Raw genomic sequence first — 22,017 nt, 5'->3', positions numbered from 1 at the left:
AGTGAAAGCGTTGAGTTCTAAGCACTGGACCACCAGGGGATTCCCAGAACTCCTGACTTTTAGTTAGGCACATGGCTTCTTGGAATAAAAACTATCTTTCCCAGGTTCCCTTGTGGTAGGTATGGCCCTGTAAGTTCGGATTGATGAGACGCACACATTCACATGACACGCCCTGAGGGAAGGGTCTTGCTTTTCTCCTCCTCCCTCCTCCATTCTGTCTGCTAGAATGTGAACACGACTGGAGCTGCCATCGCGGACCTCAATGTACAAGCTGCATACTGGGAATGGCCAAGTAACAAGTCAGAAGGAACCCGAGACCCTAGGGATCATGCAGCCACCTGGCAGCCCTGCATGGGAGAGGGTAAAGAAACTTCTACTTTGTGTAAGCTACTGTTGTCATGACAGCTGAATCTATTTCTGATCTAGAACTTGCCACACAAGGTCAAGGCTGTCCATGGTCATCCTTCACCAAGGGAAGGTGGAGATGGCAGAGAGGACTCTCCTCCAAGAGAGTTAACACTTACTTAAAAAAAAAAAAAAAAGCAAACAAAATGAGAAAACATTTCCAGAAATCAAGACATCAGAATAAAAATGTCAACACACAGTAACAGTGTTGCATAGCTTGAATGTTTTTATATTGATCAAATTGTTTTTCAGTAGAGTCACTGAAAGAACAGGTCAGAATGAAAAACACTCCAACTTTACAGACAAAATATTGCTAATCAATTAAGATACTTTTCAAAACTACATGACAACACAAATCCCTTGGTTGCTCTAGAGGGAACGTGAGTTATAGAGATGCCGGACAGCCCGGCCATTGGACTCCCTCCCTGCTTGGCTTCCCAGGCTGAGGTCAGAGTCTTTGCCAAGGTCTGAGGGACCAGCTCTTGGAGACAAGTTCCAGAAGCGTGATACATCTCTCTCCAGTAGCTTACTGGAGGTTTTGGTTTAGGATTAACCTTGACTCTCTGGAATAGACTCCCAGAACGGCAGATGTTGAAAAAGACCAGAGCTCATCCCCTCGAGCCCAAACTCCCCCTTTTACTTAGAAGGAAAGTGAGGGCTGAGGGCGACACATCTTGTCTAAGTCTAACCTAGACCCACATCCTGCCTCTGCCCACCCTTTCCCATTGATGCTGCCTCTTCGTTGCCTCCGGTTCTACGGTAACTTCTACGAGGAACAAGAAACATCAACCAGCAACTTGGCAGCGACAGCATCTATGCTAATCTCAAAGCAAACTGAAGTATAAGTTACTGTGGTAGGAACTAAAGACCAGCCCAAGTTTGTGATCCAACCCTCCCCGCTTCTCCCCCAACCAAACTGAGTTGGATCTCTCGTTCTGGAAAATCAAAACACCTAGTGCAGGTTCTATGGAGTGACACCAGGAGGGATTTCCCATTTTATGTCTGCACATCGACGAGTCTAATTAGATCTTCCGAGAGTGCCAGAACACAGGATGTAAATGTCTTCTCCGTTCATACCCCAATTTCCCAGGCAAAATGTTTTTCCTGATTTTGATGACATTCTTCACTTTGGGCTAAAACGGGCTTCTCAGGTATAATTGCTTAAGTGTGTAAGGTAATGAAGCAGGAATCTTGAACTCCATAAATTAATTGGTAGCATCCGTAGTATCCACTTGCATATTTTACTCCTTTCGATAACTCTCTTGTCTTGTTCTTCCCCAGGATTTCATGGACTTTGTTCCTGGTAACATCTGCTGAGTCTGAACTACTGGCCCGCACAGTGGCAGAAAAAGGCTGGTTGCAACCTTCGGTAAACTTTTTGGAAATTGATGTAAAAGAACGGCAGCACTTCCTCAACCATATGAAAAAATTTGTCTCTTAAAAAAAGAATAAAACATAAATCTCCAAACTCATTTAGACTTCACAAGCCTTTTACACACAGGGTGAGGATGCCTTTTTATCAAATGGCCATGCTTTGCTCAGTATCCTGACGGCATTTAAATTCACTTCAGCTTTCCCTCTCTTTTGGTGCCTGGCTGATCAAATTTTCTGAGTCCAGAAGTACTTGTATGATACTCCTTTGTGCCCTTGGTGCTCTTGAGAAGAAAAGCGATTTTCTCTTACAAAAACCCAGCTGCTTCTACTTCTGTTTCATGGATTTGGGGGCTAGTCACTGATAAGTTAACTTTTCAAAGTAATTCATCCAGAGCAGTGTCAGATTCCAGCTGATGAAAATTTCTATAGCATCATCTTATTCAATCCTCATAGCCGACCCAAAGTCCTCAGTATTATTTATTTCTCCTATTTTACAGATGAGAAGATGGAGGTAAAGCGCATAAGTGGCTAGGCCTAGGGCTAGCTGTTGAGTGGAATCAGAAACCAAATCCCGTACCCCTTAGCCGCAGACTCTGCTGCTACACTCTGCTAGCCTGGCATTACGCTGACAAGGATGGGGCTTCGGTGTCTCCTGTTGCACAGTATGGCTCATGACACGGCACAACACCTTCCTCCACCCTGGCCATTTAACAGTAGAACAACGGTGGGGAAAAGATGTAAAGAATGCGGTAAATTTGCTCGGTCTGGAGACAACCTTTAGAAACCTGGCCCCTACAGTAAAGGTCTTTTACCCAGTTTGTGACCAGGAAACTACTCAACTAGCCCAGTTTGCTAAACATCAAAACGGCCTCATTTCAGTGCACTATAACACGAAACCATCCTTTTTCTATAAATCCCGTTAAGAAATTGGATACTTAGCTGTTTCTTCTGGATACATAAAACCACTATTTCAAAATACCACTTTAGAATGTTTACGTAATTTATTTTCCTTAAATAATAATTTGCTACAATCCTGTCACAAATTTAAAAAAAAATTAACATAGTATTAACAAAGGCAGAATTCTTTAGGACAATCAAAATCATGGTGTACTGAGAATAAATTAACATCAAATTGTGTTTATATTCAGATAGTCTGATCCTCTCCTTTGAAATGAAACGAAGACCATTGTAACTAAGAGTGAATGCACACATTTGTTCTTCTATACAGAGACTCATTCTTTATATAAACTCAACTGTAATTTGAATCAAGTTAGGAATCCCAAGAAACACTCACCCGTGGGAGCACACACAACACACAGACACACACACACCTCCACAGGCAACCCTCTAGAAGCTGGGTTTCCCATGGCTCAACGACTAGACCTTTTCTCAGAAGGGCCAAAGATTCTGAATATTTAAGTGACATCCCATCTCCCCTCAGGAAAATTGTAACGTTTCAAGTGTAATAGCTCGAAGTAGCAGCAATCCATGTCTTAGATTCAGTAGTGGATGGTTCCAGTCCTGGGTGCTGAGGGTACAGCAAGAGGAAAGCAGAGGCAACAGGCACCTGCTCCAAATCGAACACGTGGGACAACACTGGGAGTCCTTGTTCTCAGAGTCTCAACTGAAAACTCCCCCGAAACCTGCACTGCCCGGTTCAGGCGCTGGTGTGAACCCGAGGAGGGTCACTAATGCAGGGAGAAGGCAGGGCATTTGGACACGAGTCTCAGAAACGTGAATATTGGAAGTGGCAGGGAGATGGGACCAAGGAAGGGAGGGCAGAAAAGGCACCGCTTGCCCCTAGGCCTGACACCCCACCCCCTGCCGTTCAGTACATTCATGGGGTTTCTCGTTAGCATCAGGGCAGGTGAACGCTGACTGTTCCAGCTCCGCCCAGACACACGGAAAGCTCAGCCCTTAGTCCTTTACACATATACACACAACTCATCCAAGCAACTCTGAACAGCCACGCCATCTCGTTCCTGGGAGGTCAACAGGGTTGCTGGCGTCCCCTCTCAATTGCCCAAGGATGGTTTACAGGAATATGGAGACGGAGAAGGAGGGAGGCATTAGGACAGGCCCCAAACTGAGATCCCCTTCTGCTTATCTCTCCGGAGGAGATGCGGGCCTAAATGATGCTATGACCGCATGCGTTATCTACACAGTTCCTATGTACACGATACCTTTTTCTTTTAATAGAAATTTAAAGTGCTTGGGTTCAAATATGCTCATTCCTTTCCCACAGCCTACAAATTCCTCTTGCTGTTTCCAGAGAGAAGGAGGACGCCCTTGGGAAAGAGGAATGAACGTCTTCACAGTCATCTTAACTGGGATCCAGCATTTGGACTAAGCCTTCTTCATAAACACGAAGGATCGCTTCACACACAAACTTGTACTGGCTCTGGAAAGGAACAGAAAGCCGTCAAGCTGGCCAGCAGTTCCACAAATGCTGCATCAGACCACAGACACAGTTATTCTTTCACCTCACTCATCAACACCCTGAGCTCCAGCTCCGGCCGAGCCAGGCCCTGGGCTACATCAGGGACCCGGTGTGGAGAAGACACACCTACCTGTGAGCTCACTATGTGATGAGGGCTGGGCAACCGTGGCATGGAAACACGGCAGAGGGAGGCACCGGCAGTCTCAGGGAGTCCGGGAGGGACACAGGTTGCTGCAGGGTGGCCGTTCCAATGTACACACCAGTGTACGTGGAAATGAAAGGGCGGCCCGTTCAGAGGAACACAGCCAGGGCTCACGGTCCTGGCCCAGGACAGCTGTCGGTAGCGGGGCTGGTAGGAGGGTGGCACGGGTGGGCTGGGACCTGGCTGCAGAAGGCCTTGCACTGAGATAAAGAGTCTGGATTTTGTCTTCCAAAGGAAAGCCACTGAAAGCCGCTCTACAGGGTAACGTTCTTTATATTAACAAACACCTAAGAGACTTGTTTGACGGATGTGTCCTGGGTGACAAGAAAGCATTCAGACTGAGCTGCATCAGCTAGGAAAATGTGCCCAGAAGATGCACTTTAAACATTCTTTAACTAGCAATGAGGTCTTCCATACCACAAAACAGGGCAGAGAACCTGATTTTTTTTTTTTTTTCTTAACCAGGTTTCCTGGGTGCACGTGAATTTAAAACATGAGCTCACCATCGTTAGAGAAATCTTATGAGCTTGGTCCATGAGTCTGTGAGGACACAGAGCTCAGGGCCAGTCCCAGTCCCTTCTTTGCTAACTTCTCCTCATCCATCGGGGGGTATGGCCTCGGAGGCCGTTCCTCCAGAAAGCCCTGACTTTCCAAAGGCAGCTTTCGATACTCTCCCCGAGCTCTCAGACTCCCTTTGGACTCCTCCCACTGCTGCCGAGATCTATAGTCAACTGATCCAGTTCTACTAGATATAAGCTCAGGTCTCTCCTGCTTGTGCAATTACCTGTTGAACGGATGAATGAATGAATACGGGATAGTCCTTATTTTGCAGATGGGGAAACTGAGGCTTACAGAGAGGTTAAGGCACTCTTCAGAGGTTGCCCAGTATGTGGGGGAGTGTGAATCGTGAACTTTCCGTGCCACCCCACTGCCCCTGCTGTAGCTCTGGGGGGAAGCCACAATATTTCCTCTTGTGGACACTTGCAGTGCCAGGTACCCAGGCGTGACGTACGTGGGAGAGAGCCCAGAAGAGGAGAGAGTAGGGCCGTGTGAGACATCTGCTGAGTCAAAAGGCTCACCCAGGAGCAGGCGGGTGGGGTGAAACCCTCAGGTGACCTTGCTTACTTCCGATGGACAGACACATGACGGGTCAGTGGCTTGACAATGCAGAGTGCACCGGGGCTGCTCCCTGGCCAAGCGGCTGGCAGGAAACAAACTGTGAGGCAGCAGAAGTGGTGGGTAGCGAGAGGCAGAACTTGGATGGGGTGGGTGTTGGATCTGCTCAGCCCCTGACAAGCTCTGTGACCGTGGGCAAGTGACTCAGTCCCTTGGGGCCTTGGTCTCTCGACCTGCAAAAGTCCTTCGTGCAGGCCTGGCCATCGTTAGTATTTTTATTACTGGATTTCTACTCACTGATGTCTGCACCATCATGGCGCGCTGGTCTCGCATTTTCTGAACAATATCCAGTGGGTAAACGGGCAGGTTCCTCTCGATCAGGCACATGGATGTTTCCATGGTGACCAACACACCGGTTCGACCTATCCCAGCACTGGGGGGAAAGGAGCAGAGACGGGATTTGCTCAGACAGCATTTCTGCACAGCCCAGCTCAGCTCCTCGCCAGTTCCCACGCTTACTCAGAGGGAGCTTTCCTCCTCTGACCTTCAAAGAACACAAAACACACGCTCAAGGTGTGCTCTTGAACAGACCAGGGGCTTAAAAATCAACGGGAAGAAACCCACCCTTCCGTGCAAACTCTACCCCCCATCTTATGCGCATCTGCTGTGAGGTCAGTCAGCTGGGAACAGAGGGAAAGATGAGGGAGGGAGTTTGTTCTCCAGTTCTGCGCTGCAGTCACAAGTTTGTCCGGATCTTTTGAATTGTGAAGAAGGAAAGCAAAGAGAGCTTTGTAAAAAGCATATCTAGTCTTGTGGGATTTAGGTGGGCTTGATGCCTGCCAACTTTCTCCAGGCCTTTCCCAAGGAGTATGAGTATTAAAAAAATAGAGCCAACAAGCCACAGTACCTGCAGTGAACTAGGACGGGTTCCCCTTCCACTCTCAGGGACCTCACATAGTTTACAAATTCCAGAAAGTCTGAGGAGTCATCGGGAACGCCGTGGTCTGGCCATGCCACGTACTGGAGATGCGTCACGGTGTGCTCCTCTCCAGTCTGCGAAGAGACAGAGTGGCCTCGCTGAGTTACCTGGATGGTGGGCAGGTGGACAGGAGGACCCTGGCCCCGCTCCGGCCTCCAGCCAGGGAGCTCCTGTCTCCGGACACTCTTCTAGCCACTGGGTACCACCCTGCCACGGCCACTGCCAACTCCTGCCCACCCGCCTTCCATACGCTCCCAAACACCCACTCTCGAGGGTTCCGATGGGACCAACTCCTGCCCGATGTCTCCTCCACCACTTCTGCCCACAGTGGTCTCTTCCCGTTTGCTCCTATGGTACTTACGATTAGGGCCACCCACGTTGGCTCTTTTTTTTTATGGTCAAAAGACACATAACAAGAAGTTTACCATGTTAAACATTATGTACAATTCCTTCCAGAGCCTTTTCATCTTCCCAAATTGAAACACTGTGCCCATTAAACACTAACTTCATTCCCCAGCCACGCAGCCCTGGTGACCACCGTCCTCCTTTCCGTCTCTGTGAACTGACTACTCCAGGTACCTCACAGTATTTGACCTTTGGGGTCTGGCTCCTTCCACTCAGCATAATGTCTTCGAGGTTCAACCATGCAGTAGCATGTGTCAGACCTTCCTTCTCTGTAAAGGGGGACTAGGATTCCATTATATGAATACACCACATTCTGTTTATCCATTTATCTGTCAGTGGACACTTGGGCTGTTTCCACCTGTCGGCTATTGTGAAATATGCTGCTGTGGACACAGGTGCTGGCTCTTTTCCAGGCCGTCTGTACATCTACTGAAATGCCCACCAGGTGAAAACACAGACTGACCTAGAAGTAGAGCGCTACCCGGGCCCACGGTGGATGCTGATTCAGCACCTGCCTCTAACCCGTGCCCTCCCCTGGACCACTCGCCGCCCGTGCAGTGCTCACCTCGGTGTTCGTGACCAGCATTTCACGGAACACGTAAGCGATGGTGCAGTCCTCCGACTGACAGCGGATGTGAAAGCTGCCGTGTTCCATGACCTCGGGAGGATAGGGCCAGTACTGGTGGCATTTGGTCTGCAAGGGAACCAGCGGGGAGGGGTTAGGCTCGGCTGTGCGGCGGTCCTTGTGGCGGTTACTGGGCAGACGGGTTGGATGTTTGGCCAGAGCCCTCTCACTCGCACCAGGTACTCAGAGCTGCTGGGAGAAGAGAGACGCAGGCGAGGCCACTTTTGTGCTGCGTCTGTTTTCTGAGGGTGGGCGGGGAATTTCCCTTCCTCCCCTGGGCAGCTGGGGAGGGGGGGAGAGGTCAACCCGCCAGGGGCCAGGCCACAGCTCTCACTCCAGCTGGAGCTGGAATTTGAGCGCACAGACTTTCCTCCTTCATCACCAGGGTCCAACTGCTGGAGAAACAGGAGAGCCTCCGACGTGGGGCCTCGACTTATGAGCGACCTCTACCCGACACCCCCGTCCCTCGGCCCCTTCTCTGCTCTCAACACCCCTTTCCACCTCATCCCTCCTTCGGCGTCCACTCCTCACGGCACAGCCGCTAAGAGCACGCCTCTGGGAGCCAGACCGACGTCTGCTACGATCATTTTCTCCTCCACGGTGAGCCCTGTGACCTTGAACCTGCTACTACTTAAGCTCTCTGACTTTCACATTCTTCACCTGAAAGACAGGCCAGCACCTGCTTCCCAGATGGTGACAGAGGCTGGAGAGAATGGTGTGCAGTGCCAGGCTCACTGCAGGGTGGGGGCAGGTCAGCGGTGATGGTGGCCATTACCATAACTGCTGCCGCAGGCCCCACCAGTGCTTTCGTATACGACTCCTACGGAGCTGACGCGTGCCAGACAGCAGAGGGGGAAACCCGGGCTCAGCAGGATTAAGCGGGCTGCCCCAGGTCCAGGGCTGCTGTGGCTCCCCACGGCCTCTCCCGTTTTCTCTTCCCCCTTCCAAATCCTGAAACGTGTTCCCTAGCAGCCTCACTCCTGCCTCTGGCCTCGAAGCAAAGCTCAGGGCCAAGCTGCCTATCCCATCATAGACCCATCAAGTCAAATTCTGACGCATTCAAAACAAATGTTCTCTCCAAGCCTACAGCTGCATCAACTTGGGTAAAAATTACATTTACGTACAGCTGAGAGGGGGTATAAACCAACAGATGCACGTAATTTAAAAGAGCTTTTCTATTCTTATTTTCAAACATCACAGTGAATATGTGAAATTAAAGCATGCTGCTGAAAAGGTGGCGTTAAGAGTTTACTTGTAAACCTTACACCTGGGTATTTTGGTTAGTGGCCACTTCCCAGCTTCTCCAAGACACGAAGGACTGCTGTCCACAGAACCCGAGGCAGAGCCAACACCCAGCAGGCCTGCAACTGCTTCCTTATCTGTGGGAGTGTAGCTGTCTGCTGCAGGCTCCCAAGGGTCCTGCCCACAGGACAGCTGATGGCAAGCTTCGCTCTGAAGTGACGAGCCCGTGCAGGGCTGAGCCACAAATACCTCTATTTCCAGAGACTCCCAGTGAATCTGACCAGAACTGGACTCTCTTTACTCCTTGATCAAATTTAGATTTTAGGTCTATTTGGATCTCTAAGCACTGGGGGTGTAGCGGAAAGAACAAGAAGTTTCTGCACATCCTGAGTTTCCCTCCTGGTTGATAAGTTCCACTAATTTGCAATCCTGGGCAAGGTACTTCGCTTCTCTGAACCTCAGTTTTGGCCGTACTGTGCGGCTGGCAGGATCTTAGTTCCCCGACCAGGGATCGAACCCAGGCCCCCTGCGGTGGAAGCTCGGAGTCCTAACCACTGGACTGCCAGGGGATTCCCTAATGCCTACTATCTTGATCAGTATATGCTAAGCACTAAATGGTGCTTTTTATGGACATTATTTTATCTGGGTCTCCAAACAATCTTATGAAGTAGATACCATCATTGTCTCTGTTTTGCATAAGAGTAAACTGAGGCTCAGAGAGTGAATCCACTTGTGTCAGACCCTACATATAGGAAATGGAGCATATATAGATGTAAAAAATAATTTTCCCCCCAGAAGAAACATCCTTGATGGGAAGGGAAGGAGAAGACCCTTTCAATGGAAAGACTATATACCTCTATACCTCTGTTTCCTCTTGGAGGAAACCCATGGACCTGAAGGGAGAACACAATGGAAAACGTTTTAGGTCGGAATGAAAAGAGGGAGAAATGAAAGCTATTCTGTGGCAGGAGCGCCTCACTGACCACTGGCCCCTGGGCAAGGCTTCCAGCACCTACAGACGTGAGCGCAGCACAGAGCGGCGACGGGGACCCCGCCAGCTATTCGCCTGTGGGGAGGTTCACCCCGCAAAATGCAGAATATGGGAGAAAGCAACCGGGACATGCCAAGAGCTTCATCTCTCGGAAGAAGTAGGGGACAGAGCTGCTGGCCTGGAGTGACTGACTCCTAATCAGGAGGAACTCAGGGGGGTGGTGAGGACCAGATAAGGGACCTCAGGATAAAGGGCTCAGGTCACCTGAGCGTTTGTAACAGGAGAGGGAGGAAACGCGTCGCCTGGATTTGAGAACAGGTTTCCAACCATTGATAAACAACAGAGGTAAGTTCCCAGGGCCAGAGCGTACGAAGGGAATGCTCTGACTCGTGGGAGATGGGAATCTCTAACCCGATGGAACCAGCCGGAAGGGGTTCCATTAGGAAGAAAGGGCTGGGAAACCAACCAACCCACCAGGTTACATGGAGACCTTGGAGGAGCTCAGGTTCAGAGCGGACTCCAATCAGGACAAAACAGGAGGGGCAGGACCTACAAGGGCAGCCGGTGGAAGTGAGGGCCTCCTGGATGGAAGAAAGGGCCTTTTCTCCTGAGCTGGAACAGGCAGAATGAGGGGAAGAAGGGACTGCCATCGGGGCAGGTGTCTGTCACTAACCACGCCTGCTGGCGCTCTCTTTTCTCCAAGGAGAACAATGATCTTGCAGCTGGGAAGGGCCGAGCCAACATTGAAGGGGAAGGAGCAGCCCAACACAGGTGAGGAGAGCTCCTGGCTGCCCCATGGGTTCAGGTGTTGGCTCGCAGGAGTTGCAGCACCACTGAAAGACCTCATGAGCTCTGAGAGTAGCACCTCCATGGGCAGTTTCTGAGAAAACCTGGAGTATCCACGTTCCCCAGAGTCACAGAACAGGCAGGCAAACGTGGCACAGTTTCATATGGGGAGATTCTGCAGACAACAAGGCCGATGTCTTGTCATCTATAACACACCACAATGGCCCAGATCAAGGCCTGCAAAGTGTGGGATTTGGCAGGAGGCTAGGAGGAGATGGGGCTCTGTACTAAACGGCATAGAACCACACGGTGGGAAAGTGGGTTTTTCCATGTATGCCATAGAGAGTTTCTCAGCTGGGGTCTAGGATAGCTTTAACATTATCTCCCTAGCACTTTAACTCTCTTTTTAGGAGACAGCACATGAGTGTGTGGGCAAGCACGCCTTGGGTTCACAGCCTGGAAGGCAAGAATATTTATTTAGACTTTAAAAACATTGTCTTGTGGTTTTTGCATTTTTACACATACCTTCTTTTTATGGCAAGTGATACTGGGCTTCCATTTCAGATATATATTTCAAAGGAAATTTTTTTTTTTTTGTGATACGTGGGCCTCTCCCGTTGCGGAGCACAGGCTCCGGACGCGCAGGCCCAGCGGCCATGGCTCACGGGCCCAGCCGCTCCGCGGCACGTGGGATCTTCCCGGACCGGGGCACAAACCCGTGTCCCCTGCATCGGCAGGCGGACTCTCAACCACTGCGCCACCAGGGAAGCCCCAAAGGAAATTTTTTAAAGCAAAAAAAGGTGAGCCAATTTGAAGAATCATAATAAATAATACTACAGTAATAGTACAGCCCCGGCAACAACTAAGGTGTACTCAAACTACTATTACTGCTAGCTAGCATCTGTATAATATTTACTGTGTGCCAAGCACTGTTCCAAGAAAGCTGCCTGTGTTAACTCATTCAGTTACTCCACAAATCGACGATCGGTGTCATTATTATTCCATTTTACGTAGAGGTTCTGCAGGTTTCCTAAGCCACACAGGTAGGAAGGGACCGAGCAGGGATTCGAATTCAGGAAGCATGGCCCTAGCATCTGCCCTCTTACCCAGGACACCACGGAACAAGATGGGTGCAGGCGCTCCAGAAAAAGAGAGAGGACAGGATAGGACTGTGAGCCAGCTGGAGTTCCCTAAGTTCAAAACAGGTCCCAGTAATTGCACTGCCTTTCCAAAACAAGATCAGAAAATCACACATGCATACAAAACCGGAATAGAAACAAAAATTAAAAATAGGCAAAAACAAGATTTCCAGACAAGGAGATCAGGTGATGCCATAGACCTGCTGCCTGGTGGTTTCAGCAAAGCTTCTGAGAGTTCCCACGGTAACCAGGCAGACAAGATGGAGAGACGGCCAGGGCTGGAAGCAGAGCTGAGAGAACGAGCACCTGCTCCCCGAAGAGTGCCCTCAACGCCTCTGACTCACAGTATTCTAGAAGGAGATTTCTACTGCTTCTTGAGGGCCTTTACATTTTTTAAATGGTGACTTATGTGAAGAGAAGAGATTCTGATCGAGACCGTGAGTGACAAGAAGCTAAGGGTGAGAGCCAACACAGAGAATGACAGATGGAAAGCCCGAGGAGCCCAAGCGCACGCAGAAGGCCAGATCCGACGGCTCATCCTCCCAGGGATGATAATCATGGCCACACAGACACACAGCAGCTAATGTTTGCTGGACACCTGCGACAGGCAGCTCTCTAGGCTTTTCACATATATCGTCTTAGTCTTCACAAACCCTCCAAGGCGGCACTAGTATCTGCAGTTTATATTCAGGGAAGCTGAGGGTCAGAGAGGTTAAATAACTTGCTCGAGAAGAATGTGTTCTGAACCCAGATCATCTGGCTCCAGAGCCCCACCAGCGTGCTGCATGTAGGTTTCCGGAGTCAAATGCTTGAGTACAAAATGGGGAAACTGGCTAACAGCACCACTGAGACAAAGACCAGACAATTTTTGCTGACCGCCACCTTAATGGAAGTCGAGGGTTATTTTCACATATCTGAAAGGGCATTGCATAGAAGAGAAGGGTAACTTATTACTGAGTCTTCCAGGTAAGAGAAGCGGGTGGGGTGGTGGTTCAAAGTGACGTGGATTTCAGCGTGTCGTAAAGAGGGATTTTTAAAAAAATCAGAGCCGAGTACTCATAGATGGACCCTGGAAGTGTTTTAGCCAAGGCGGGGAGCCATCTGCCTGGGACAACCTGTGGTGAAAGCCCTCTGCAATCCACGGGTCTCTCTAGAACTAGTAGGAATACTTATTTTGCTGTTTTGGGTGAGAGGGTAGCCTGATCTCCTCAAACATACTATCCATTCCAATCCTGTATGCTGACTTTCAGCACAGCTCAATTCTGAGCTACTTACCAAAGAGAGGCCTGGGAGGAAGTGGCACAAAGATCATTCAAAATAGGTGGTTCAAAATGGCTTTATATTTGATTTTGGAATGTGTTTCTGGATAAACATTTCATAATGAAGATACCCAGATGCAGGCAAGAGTTAGAGAACTCATGCTGCACAGTATCCCTTGCACACTGACTTCTGTTATATCATCAGCGATCTGTTCCTATGGAAAATGCACGTCAGGCTGAGCACAGCAGGGTGCCCATCACTCTCCTAATGAAGCCCTTCTCACCTCTTTTTTGCATCAGGTTTTGCTGCAACACAAGCAGAGGTTGACAGAGGTCATTTCTTCTACTTTTTATGGCCATTGTGAACCTGGCACTCACACTGCTCTTCTCAGGACCAGCACTTGTCCTGGGTGGGTAAGGCCACAGCTAAAACAGGGGTTCTTGGACAGGTAAGGCAAGGTGAAGAGCCTTCCTGCTTGTTATAATGGATCGGAGGCAGGAATGGAAGGGGCTGTCTGATCACTCCTTAGCTTGGAAAGGCCAGGGAGTGGGCAGGAAAAGTGCTGAGCTTCCAGTCACTGGAGGTATCCATAAGTAGCTCTGTACAGGAGATTTATGGGTCACATAGGGGTTGGACCGGGTGACATTTCATTAAGACCTTTTCCAGCTCTGAAATTCACGTTCTGCAGAGCACAGTGTGACATGCACACTTCTGAATTGGAGATCAAGCCACTTACCCGCCCTCGCTCTGTGAGAGTGGTCAACATGACGATGAGCGACAACTTCTGATCCCAGACTACCTGCCAAAATTGTGCACAGGTATGTGGCAGGGGTCCCTGAGCGGCAATGTACTTGTTCACAAGGTTAGCAGCAGGAATTTCCATCTGGCAAGAGATTGTTAAGGCATTAGAATCCGTTACTGCCACAAGGTGGACAGGGAACTGGATCTTACATTCTTTCACTTAGTGACTGTCATCACACCAGAATAACATCTCTATCAGTTTTTGGCCAATAAGAATAATCAAAGAAAAAGCTACTCTCAGAAATGCTTCAAAGGGACTTCCCTGGCGGTCCAGTGGTTAAGACTCCACGCTACCACTGCAGGGGGCGCAGGTTCGATCCCTGGTCTGGGAACTAAGATCCCACAAGCCATGCGGCCAAAAAAAAAAAAAGCTTCAAATGCTAGTATTTAACAATAATACTAGCATTAGATATTTAAGATAAAACTATATGATAGTCAATAGGTGATAATCAGAAGTGGACCTACGAGATGGAAAAGAGTTTAAATGACCTTCACCGCTGTATCCTAAATATAGTCAATATTGGGTAACTGCATTTTCAGCAACACATGCCAATCCTCATGCTTACATCTTTCCCTATGCAGGGTTTTCTATCAAAATATTTATTTTCTTTGAAGCATAAGCCATACAGGCTTATCCCACCAACTGCTGCTCCACTTTGCTTTCTGCACGGTTGCCAATGTTTGTGCCACTGAGTCGATCAGTCTCCCTCCCAGCCCCAGCTTTACTGAGGTATAACTGACAAATAAAAACTGTATATATTTAAGGTGTACAACATGATGGTTTGATATATGTATACACTGTGAAATGATTCCTAGAGTCGAGTTCATGAACACATCACCTCACAAGGTTACCATCTGAGTTGATTAATGCTAGATGTGAAAATGTTTTCAACTGTCCTCAGTGTCCCTCTCCCACCCTGCTCTCCTTCTGCTTCTAAACTAAGTCTTTTCTATGAAAGAACACTCAGAACTGGCTGAGCTTTGGAGCGGCACTGTGATTCACTCATTCTTAGATGGGAAAGGTAAATGGAGGTGCCCAACTCATGGTTTGGTTGGTGCTTGGGTTAAGGGCTTCCTCAGCCCTGATCTCAGCCAGTCCCCACCCCAGGACTGCATGGTCCTAGCAGCCCCACCATTTCTGATGCTCTGCTTGCAGGACACCAGGAATATTGAAGTGAGGGTCAATGAATCCCACAGATGCTTTTGAATAAGTGGAATCACTGATCAGACCCATTCTTGCTGGTTGTTCTTGATATCATGCTATAACCTGAGAACTTGAAAAGTCATCTGTTCATTTAGATCAGAGGTTGGTAAGCTACGGGCTGAAGGCCAAATTTAACTGCCACTTTGCAAGCCTAAGGTGTTTTTTTGTGTTTTCACATGGTTGCATTTGTGTGTGTGTGTGTGTGTGTGTGTGTGTGTGTGTGTGTGTGTGTGTGGTACGCGGGCCTCTCACTGTTATGTCCTCTCCCGGACCGGGGCAAGAACCCGTGTCCCCCGCATCGGCAGGCGGACTCCCAACCACTGCGCCACCAGGGAAGCCCTCACATGGTTGCATTTTAAACGGCTATATAAGTACCTAATTAATATCCTCAATTTTGTCTCGTGGCTTGCAGAGACCAAAATATTTATTGTCTGGCCCTCTACAGAAGAAGTGTGCTGACCCCTGGTTTAGATAAAGAAACTGAGGTTCAGAGAGGCTAAGTTGCCCAACATGCATTTTCAGAGTGAAATGAATGTTTTCCCCACAACATGTGAAATCTTTTACCTTTTGTTTTTGGGTTATATGCCCAGAGGTGGTCTTATTTTTCTTATTTATAGGCAGGATGTAACGACATGGGGGAAAAACACAGAAAGTTACAAACATACCAATGGCCAAAACAACAGAACACCTAAATGTCTGCAGTTGAGGACAGAAGGCATGTGGATGATGGAGTCAGAGACACAGAATCTGAGTTTTGGTCTCACCTTCCGTTAGCTTTGTGACTTTTCAAATTATTACATGTCTCTGAACCTTAGTTTCATCCTCTGTAAAATGAGACTATTTTGCCTTCCCTCAACGGCTGCTGTGGTGATGAAATGAGGGAGTGAACGGGAAAGCACTTCGCCAACTGCAAAGCACCTCACACACCACTGTCACGCTTGTTGCAGTGATTAATGTGCTTTTTCTCATGATCCAGATTTTTAACTTACGTTCACGTAACTCGCATTAATATAATCTTCGTTTCTCTGCAATAATACCCGGGTGGTGTCATCTGTGGGGAGAGCAAGACATTTACTGATTATTCCTAGTGTTATTTTTATCGCACCGAGTAAACAAGAGTTCAGTTCCCAGCCCCATCTGCAGCTCTCGCCTTATTAGCATAAACACTATTCTCCAACTGTTCAGAGTTTGAAACGGCTGCAGTAAAGACGGTGGTGTTTACAGACACACTGAAAATCGTTCCAGAATACCAGACAATCTGTTTTAAAAAGGGAAACATTATCTCAGTGTGTGTGTGGTAGCGGGGAGGAGGTATTCACGCCGGATACTCACAAGGCAATACATCTTTATATCGGTTTTTGTCCAAATTTTGAGGCAGCTTTGCAAATGTGATGGCCAAACCGGGCTTCTTTCTGTAGAGTTGCTAAATGACAAATAGAGAAGTTAAAAAAAAAGAGAAAAAACATTGCAAAAAACAGCTATGGAGAGAGTGTGAAAATATACTTCATCAGTAAAGTTTACCAGTCACAGCACCAAAATCTTAACATTTAACAGTGATTTCATATATTAAGAGAAAAATCTTCCCAATAAGAAATTCTACAATCCCCTGAGAAACTGACTAAATTCTTCAATATTTTTTTTTTTAACATGATGATCTTTGAGGAAAAGTCATAAGAAGGGGTGTGAGTCACAGATAATGGATCACAGTAAGTAAAACCTCATCTTTATGACAATTATTTGACAAGAGCTAAAAGTACGTAGAGAAAAAGAAAGAATTCTGACTAAAAATTAAATGGAAATCATTTACATTAGTCTAAAAACACTTCCCTCCAATTTAATAGAGTGAACCATACTCTTTGCTAAGAACAAGAGCATTTCATTTCATTCATTTCAGAAGTATACTCCCACAGTAAAAACATTTATTCCAATACATAGTAAATTTCATTTAAACATTCATTTAAAGAGGTATTTCCCTATACATGCAATCATTAGTGAATAATTCAGTTAAAACCATCTTTGCATATCTACAAGCACATGTTAGACACATTCGTACTGTACCTGATGTGATGCTGACAACAGCTCTGTGAGAGGTATTAATAGTATTCTTATTTTTTAAGTGAGAGGCAGAGATTAAATGCTTTGCTCAAGATTAAAACCAGAGGTTGAACCCAGATCTGACGCCAATGCTTGAGTTTTTTTCTTTGAAGTGACATTTTATTGAGGTATGACTGACATGTAAAAAGTGGTATATAGTTAACGTACAACTCGATGAGTTTGGGGATAAGTATACGCCCATAAAACCATCACCACCATAAAGGCGTAAGATACATCCATCCCCTCTCAAAGTTTCTCCTTGCCCTTTTGAGTTTTCTTTTCTATACAACTGTGTCCCCCACTTCAAACTAGAGTGTGAAACACTATTCACCAGTGGATTTTAGTTAACTTTATGGGAATTTAAAAACAACTTTTTTTTTCAGTGTTGGAAGTGATTTTTTTTTTTTTGCAGAAAATTTAAGAAATTCAGACTAATATAAAAAAAAAAGTTACCAGTAATTTCACAACCCTGAGATGACCTGTTTTTTAAAAAATTTTATTTATTTATTTTGACTGCATTGGGTCTTCGTTGCTGCGGGCGGGCTTTCTCTAGTTGCGGCGAGCGGGGGCTACTCTTTGTTGCAGTGAGCGGGCTTCTTATTGCTCTGGCTTCTCTTGTTGCGGAGCATGGGCCCTAGGCGCACGGGCTTCAGTAGTTGCGGCACGTGGGCTCAGCAGTTGTGGTGCATGGGCTTAGTTGTTCCACGGCATGTCAGATCTTTCAAGACCAGGGCTAAAAGCCGTGTCCCCTGCATTGGCAGGCGGATTCTTAACCACTGTGCCACCAGGGAAGTCCTGAGATGACCTTCATCTATCTTCTCCAGCTTTTTTTTTCACACACACATATATACAAACATATGTAATTATATATGTAAACACATAAAATATACAGATATCACTATGTTTTTAAAAACAAAAAATGAGACTGAACATTTATTAGCACTTTCCATATTATGTTCTATAGAACCCAAGTATTCTGAAAGAAGCTACCAGGTATTGCTTAGAAAAAGTTTCAAGGTCAAGGAAATTTGGGAAATGCTACAAGTCACCTTATGTTCTATGAATCTCTAAGACGACAAGTCCTGTAGTGCATAACCTTATTAAATTCTGATTAGCTAAGCATTTCTCAAGCTAATTTGGCCATGGAGGATCTCACGTCTCACAAGACATGTCCTGGGAAATACCACTATAATTTTGAAGGCTGTTTTCCCCACTTATTATATAGTGTCTAGTTCCGTGTCATTTAAATACTTGAAGTATTCTCTATACACATGATTTTTACTGGCTCAATAATCTATAAGGTTTTCATAGTTTAACTTTTATTCTACTTCTTGATTAGACTGTTTTCAATTTTTTGCTACTACAAACTCCCAGGAACAGAATTACTGCATTAAAGCACATTTTTGAGGACTTTGATACACACACACACACACACACACACACACACACACACACACACACACAAAATGGAGTTGCCCTCCAGGGGTGTATGAGAATGGTTAGTCCACCAACTTGCAGCCAGTATCATCAACTAAAATGTGTTTACAATTTGAATAGGGAGGTGGAACCATGTCTTTCCCTGTATATTTTTGCAAATTGTATTTCTTCCTTTATAAACCAGCCTCCGTTGGTCTGTTTTTTCTCTTATTAGTTCTTTTATTAAACAAATTGCACAGAAATCACCAGGAGAGAATTAGCATAGACATTTTTGGTAATGATAATTATGTTATGTCTCATACATTTTCCAAATGTTCAGAATTTCCAATCTTTCCCTAGGCTCAACTATTAATCATCTTTACAATTTCAGTTCATAACAATCAAGTAGCCACTAAGCAACTTCTTAAAGGTCTGGGAGCTTTAATGAACTCTCTGGGCTCCTTCTTAAAATAAATTCATGATTTATTAGAAGTTTTGGTTTGATTCTGGGAGGAGGAGAATATCTGAGTCAAATTCCCCTAAATGAAAATTTGGTTCTAACTGACTAACTGCATAGAAGTGAAATCCAATTGAGTGAATATAACCAGTAAAGCTAACCTGGAGGTAAAAAGTTTTTCTTTTCCAAATAACAACAGCGTAGGGCCTCCCTGGTGCTGCAGTGGTTGAGAATCTGCCTGCCAATGTAGGGGCCACAAGTTCGAGCCCTGGTCTCGGAAGATCCCACATGCCTCAGAGCAACTAGGCCCTCGAGCCACAACAACTGAGCCTGCACTCTAGAGCCCAGGAGCCACAACTACTGAGCCCATGTGCTGCAACTATTGAAGCCCGAACGCCTAGAGCCTGAGCTCCGCAACAAGAGAAGCCACTGCAATGAGAGCCTGCACACCGCAACAAAGACCCAACACACCAAAAAAAAAAAACAAACACCAAAAGTGTAAATGTAATCAACTTGAGATGGTCTAGAGGAAGAGCATAGACCTAGCAAAAGGCTTTAATCACAACAAGGATATGAATGTATCTCAGCAGTAATGATCTGTTGATAGGATTGTAAAGTATTAAAAATAAAATACAAAATAAAGTACTATAGCACTGTCTTCAAATTTTTAAATATGCACACCCTGGGCTTTATCTGACAGAAATGCACAAAGATACGTATCAAAGAAATTTATTGGTGGCAAAATATTTTCTTTGGCAGAAAACTGGAAACAGCCTGAATATTTCCCAACAGGGAAAAGTGTTGACTTAAATTCTGATATAGTTATACCACAAAATTATGTGCAAGTAATAGAATAAGATAGACTAAAAGTACAGATTCCACTCATCTATTTAAGTGAAAAATGCAAGTCACAGAATAATACAGTGGTGATCCCATTTCTACACATAACAGCATACGCACAATGTGTATATAACATATGTGTGTGCACTTATATATGTGTGTGTATAAAATATATTTGCAAGATCACTGGAACAAGTATGCAAGGATACACACCAAATTATTATCTGTAAATTACAACAGAGAGAGAAGCTAAAGGAGATGGGGGTCAGAAAACAATTAATTTTACTTTGGCTATTTCTGAATTACTTGAATTATTACAACATGAATTTTTAAAAATTCAAATGACTGGGGACTTCCCTGGTGGCACAGTGGTTAAGAATCCACCTGCCAATGCAGGGGACACGGGTTCCAGCCCTGGTCTGGGAAGATCCCACATGCCGCAGAGCAACTAAGCCCGTGTGCCACAACTACCGAGCCTGCATGCTGCAACTACTGAAGCCCGTGTGCCTAGAGCCTGTGCTCTGCAACAAGAGAAACCACCGCAATGTGAAGCCCATGCACCACAACAACAGCAATGAAGACTGAACGCAGCCAAAAATAAATAAATAAACAAATAAATACATTTATATAAAAAATTCAAATGACTGAAGTGAGAAAAAGAACTACAGAGTCCGCCTGCCAATGCAGGGGACACGGGTTTGTGCCCTGGTCCGGGAAGATCCCACATGCCGCGGAATGGCTAGGCCCGTGAGCCACGGCCGCTGAGCCTGCGCTCCGCAATGGGAGAGGCCGCAACGGTGAGAGGCCCGCGTACCGCAAAAATAAAAAAAAAAAAAAGAACTACAACAAAAGAAATATATATATAAAATTAAAAATTTTTTACAGAAAGTTGGGTGAATAAAGCTAAGATTTTTTTTTTGCCTTTAGAAGGGTTGACAACACACTCATTTTTATGCCTGCCTTGCCAAGGCTAACCCTGAACCCTATTCCCACTGAATTGCTTCAGTGCTATTCACACACTTAGTTTCTGAAGGTGTTAGCAGTTGGTTTTCAAGTTCTTTCAATTTATGTACTCTTCTCCAGACCTTGTGAGCCGCATGGCAGGCTGGGTGTGAAAACACTGCCCAGAGAAGGGTGGTCCGGAGTAGACAGTGATGTGCTGGAAACACAGGTATATCTTTCTGGAAGGATCAGGGATGGGAGGTAATGAGCTATTATGAAGACTATTATATTAGCCAGAAATTGAGAAAAGGCTCTTTCAAGAACTGCTCATTGGAATGACACAGTTTGCTTTGTTCATTCTTGGGCTAAAGGTATGTGAAGCAGGCAAGAGCTCCTAGTCTTTAAGGTCCCTTAAATTCTGCCCTAGAATGAGAGCAATCCGGAGGCTGGAGAAGGTCACAGGGACAGAGGGTTATAAGATCACTTAGTTTTATTAAAATCTTAATTTTTATGTCCTCATATGCTTTGTTCTCATCATATCAGAGTGTAGTTCTAAGCAGCTGTGAGCATAAGGGTGAATTATAAGAAGATCAGCTGAGAGGGTTTGCTGTGGAACAACCGTATTTAAATTGCAGCATCAATATCACCGGCTCTGGCCTCCAAAGACAAAAACTGAACGGTGGGAGCTGGAGTTGACCAGCACAGGTCGGGGATGGATAAGACACACAGTTTTCCAGTTTAAACATTCCTCCTTTGAAAAAATCATCTAAAAGTAGAGAGAGGGCATCAGGAGATGACTCTGATCTCCTCAGACTTTTGGCCCAACCAAAGATGTGAAACCTGCTCACATCGCTCAGATAAAGGCTTTGGACACCCAACTGGCTCCATCCAGTGGATGCTGGCAAGGGCTGGCACAGTGGAAGCAAGCACCCCATCAACTGCACAACCAGATGAAGGGGGAATTCTCACTGGAGTTCTTGAAGACTGAGAACCCAAGAAGGGGGAAGAAAAAAGGAAAAGACAAAAAAAAAAAAAAAAAAGAAAGAAAATGGAGGGACTGGAAGGGACAAAGAGTAAGGAGAGCAAATAGTAGAAACGGACTCCCTCTCATGCCCTTGGCAATAACCCAGAATCTAGCGCAGGGCAACGACTTTCAAAACACCTATTTACTGTGCTTTCTGTATCAAGCACTAAACTGTGGTCTCCATGAAGGCAGGTGTCTTGTTTGTTCTGTTCACCACCATAAACCCTAGGCCAGCATTGTGCCTGGTACATAGTAGGTGCTAAATAAAATGTTTA

At 46.2% G+C, this 22,017-nt stretch overlaps 1 protein-coding gene across 11 annotated transcripts in view; it reads right to left on the bottom strand.

Annotated features, from left to right (window-relative positions):
* Nucleotides 1-608: 608 nt before the first annotated feature.
* The window catches only part of PTPN3 (protein tyrosine phosphatase non-receptor type 3), a 145,271-nt gene continuing 123,862 nt past the window's right edge, over nucleotides 609-22,017 (bottom strand). For 10 of the 11 annotated variants that reach the window (XM_027105264.1, XM_027105261.1, XM_027105262.1 and 7 more), the window contains 7 exons: nucleotides 16,302-16,392; nucleotides 15,959-16,020; nucleotides 13,701-13,847; nucleotides 7,487-7,615; nucleotides 6,445-6,590; nucleotides 5,835-5,970; nucleotides 609-4,180 (listed from right to left, as the gene is read on the bottom strand). In XM_027105264.1, coding sequence (XP_026961065.1) covers nucleotides 4,103-4,180; nucleotides 5,835-5,970; nucleotides 6,445-6,590; nucleotides 7,487-7,615; nucleotides 13,701-13,847; nucleotides 15,959-16,020; nucleotides 16,302-16,392 — 789 coding nt within the window. In that variant the 3' untranslated portion in view covers nucleotides 609-4,102. The remainder of the gene's footprint in view (nucleotides 4,181-5,834; nucleotides 5,971-6,444; nucleotides 6,591-7,486; nucleotides 7,616-13,700; nucleotides 13,848-15,958; nucleotides 16,021-16,301; nucleotides 16,393-22,017) is intronic. The other variant, XM_027105263.1, reaches the window with a different exon arrangement.

Source organism: Aethalodelphis obliquidens, unplaced genomic scaffold (assembly GCF_003676395.1).
Source record: "Aethalodelphis obliquidens isolate GAN/ISIS:26980383/991018 unplaced genomic scaffold, ASM367639v1 scaffold7, whole genome shotgun sequence".
Lineage (NCBI taxonomy): Eukaryota > Metazoa > Chordata > Mammalia > Artiodactyla > Delphinidae > Aethalodelphis > Aethalodelphis obliquidens.
This window is presented reverse-complemented; position numbering and strand designations above follow the sequence as displayed.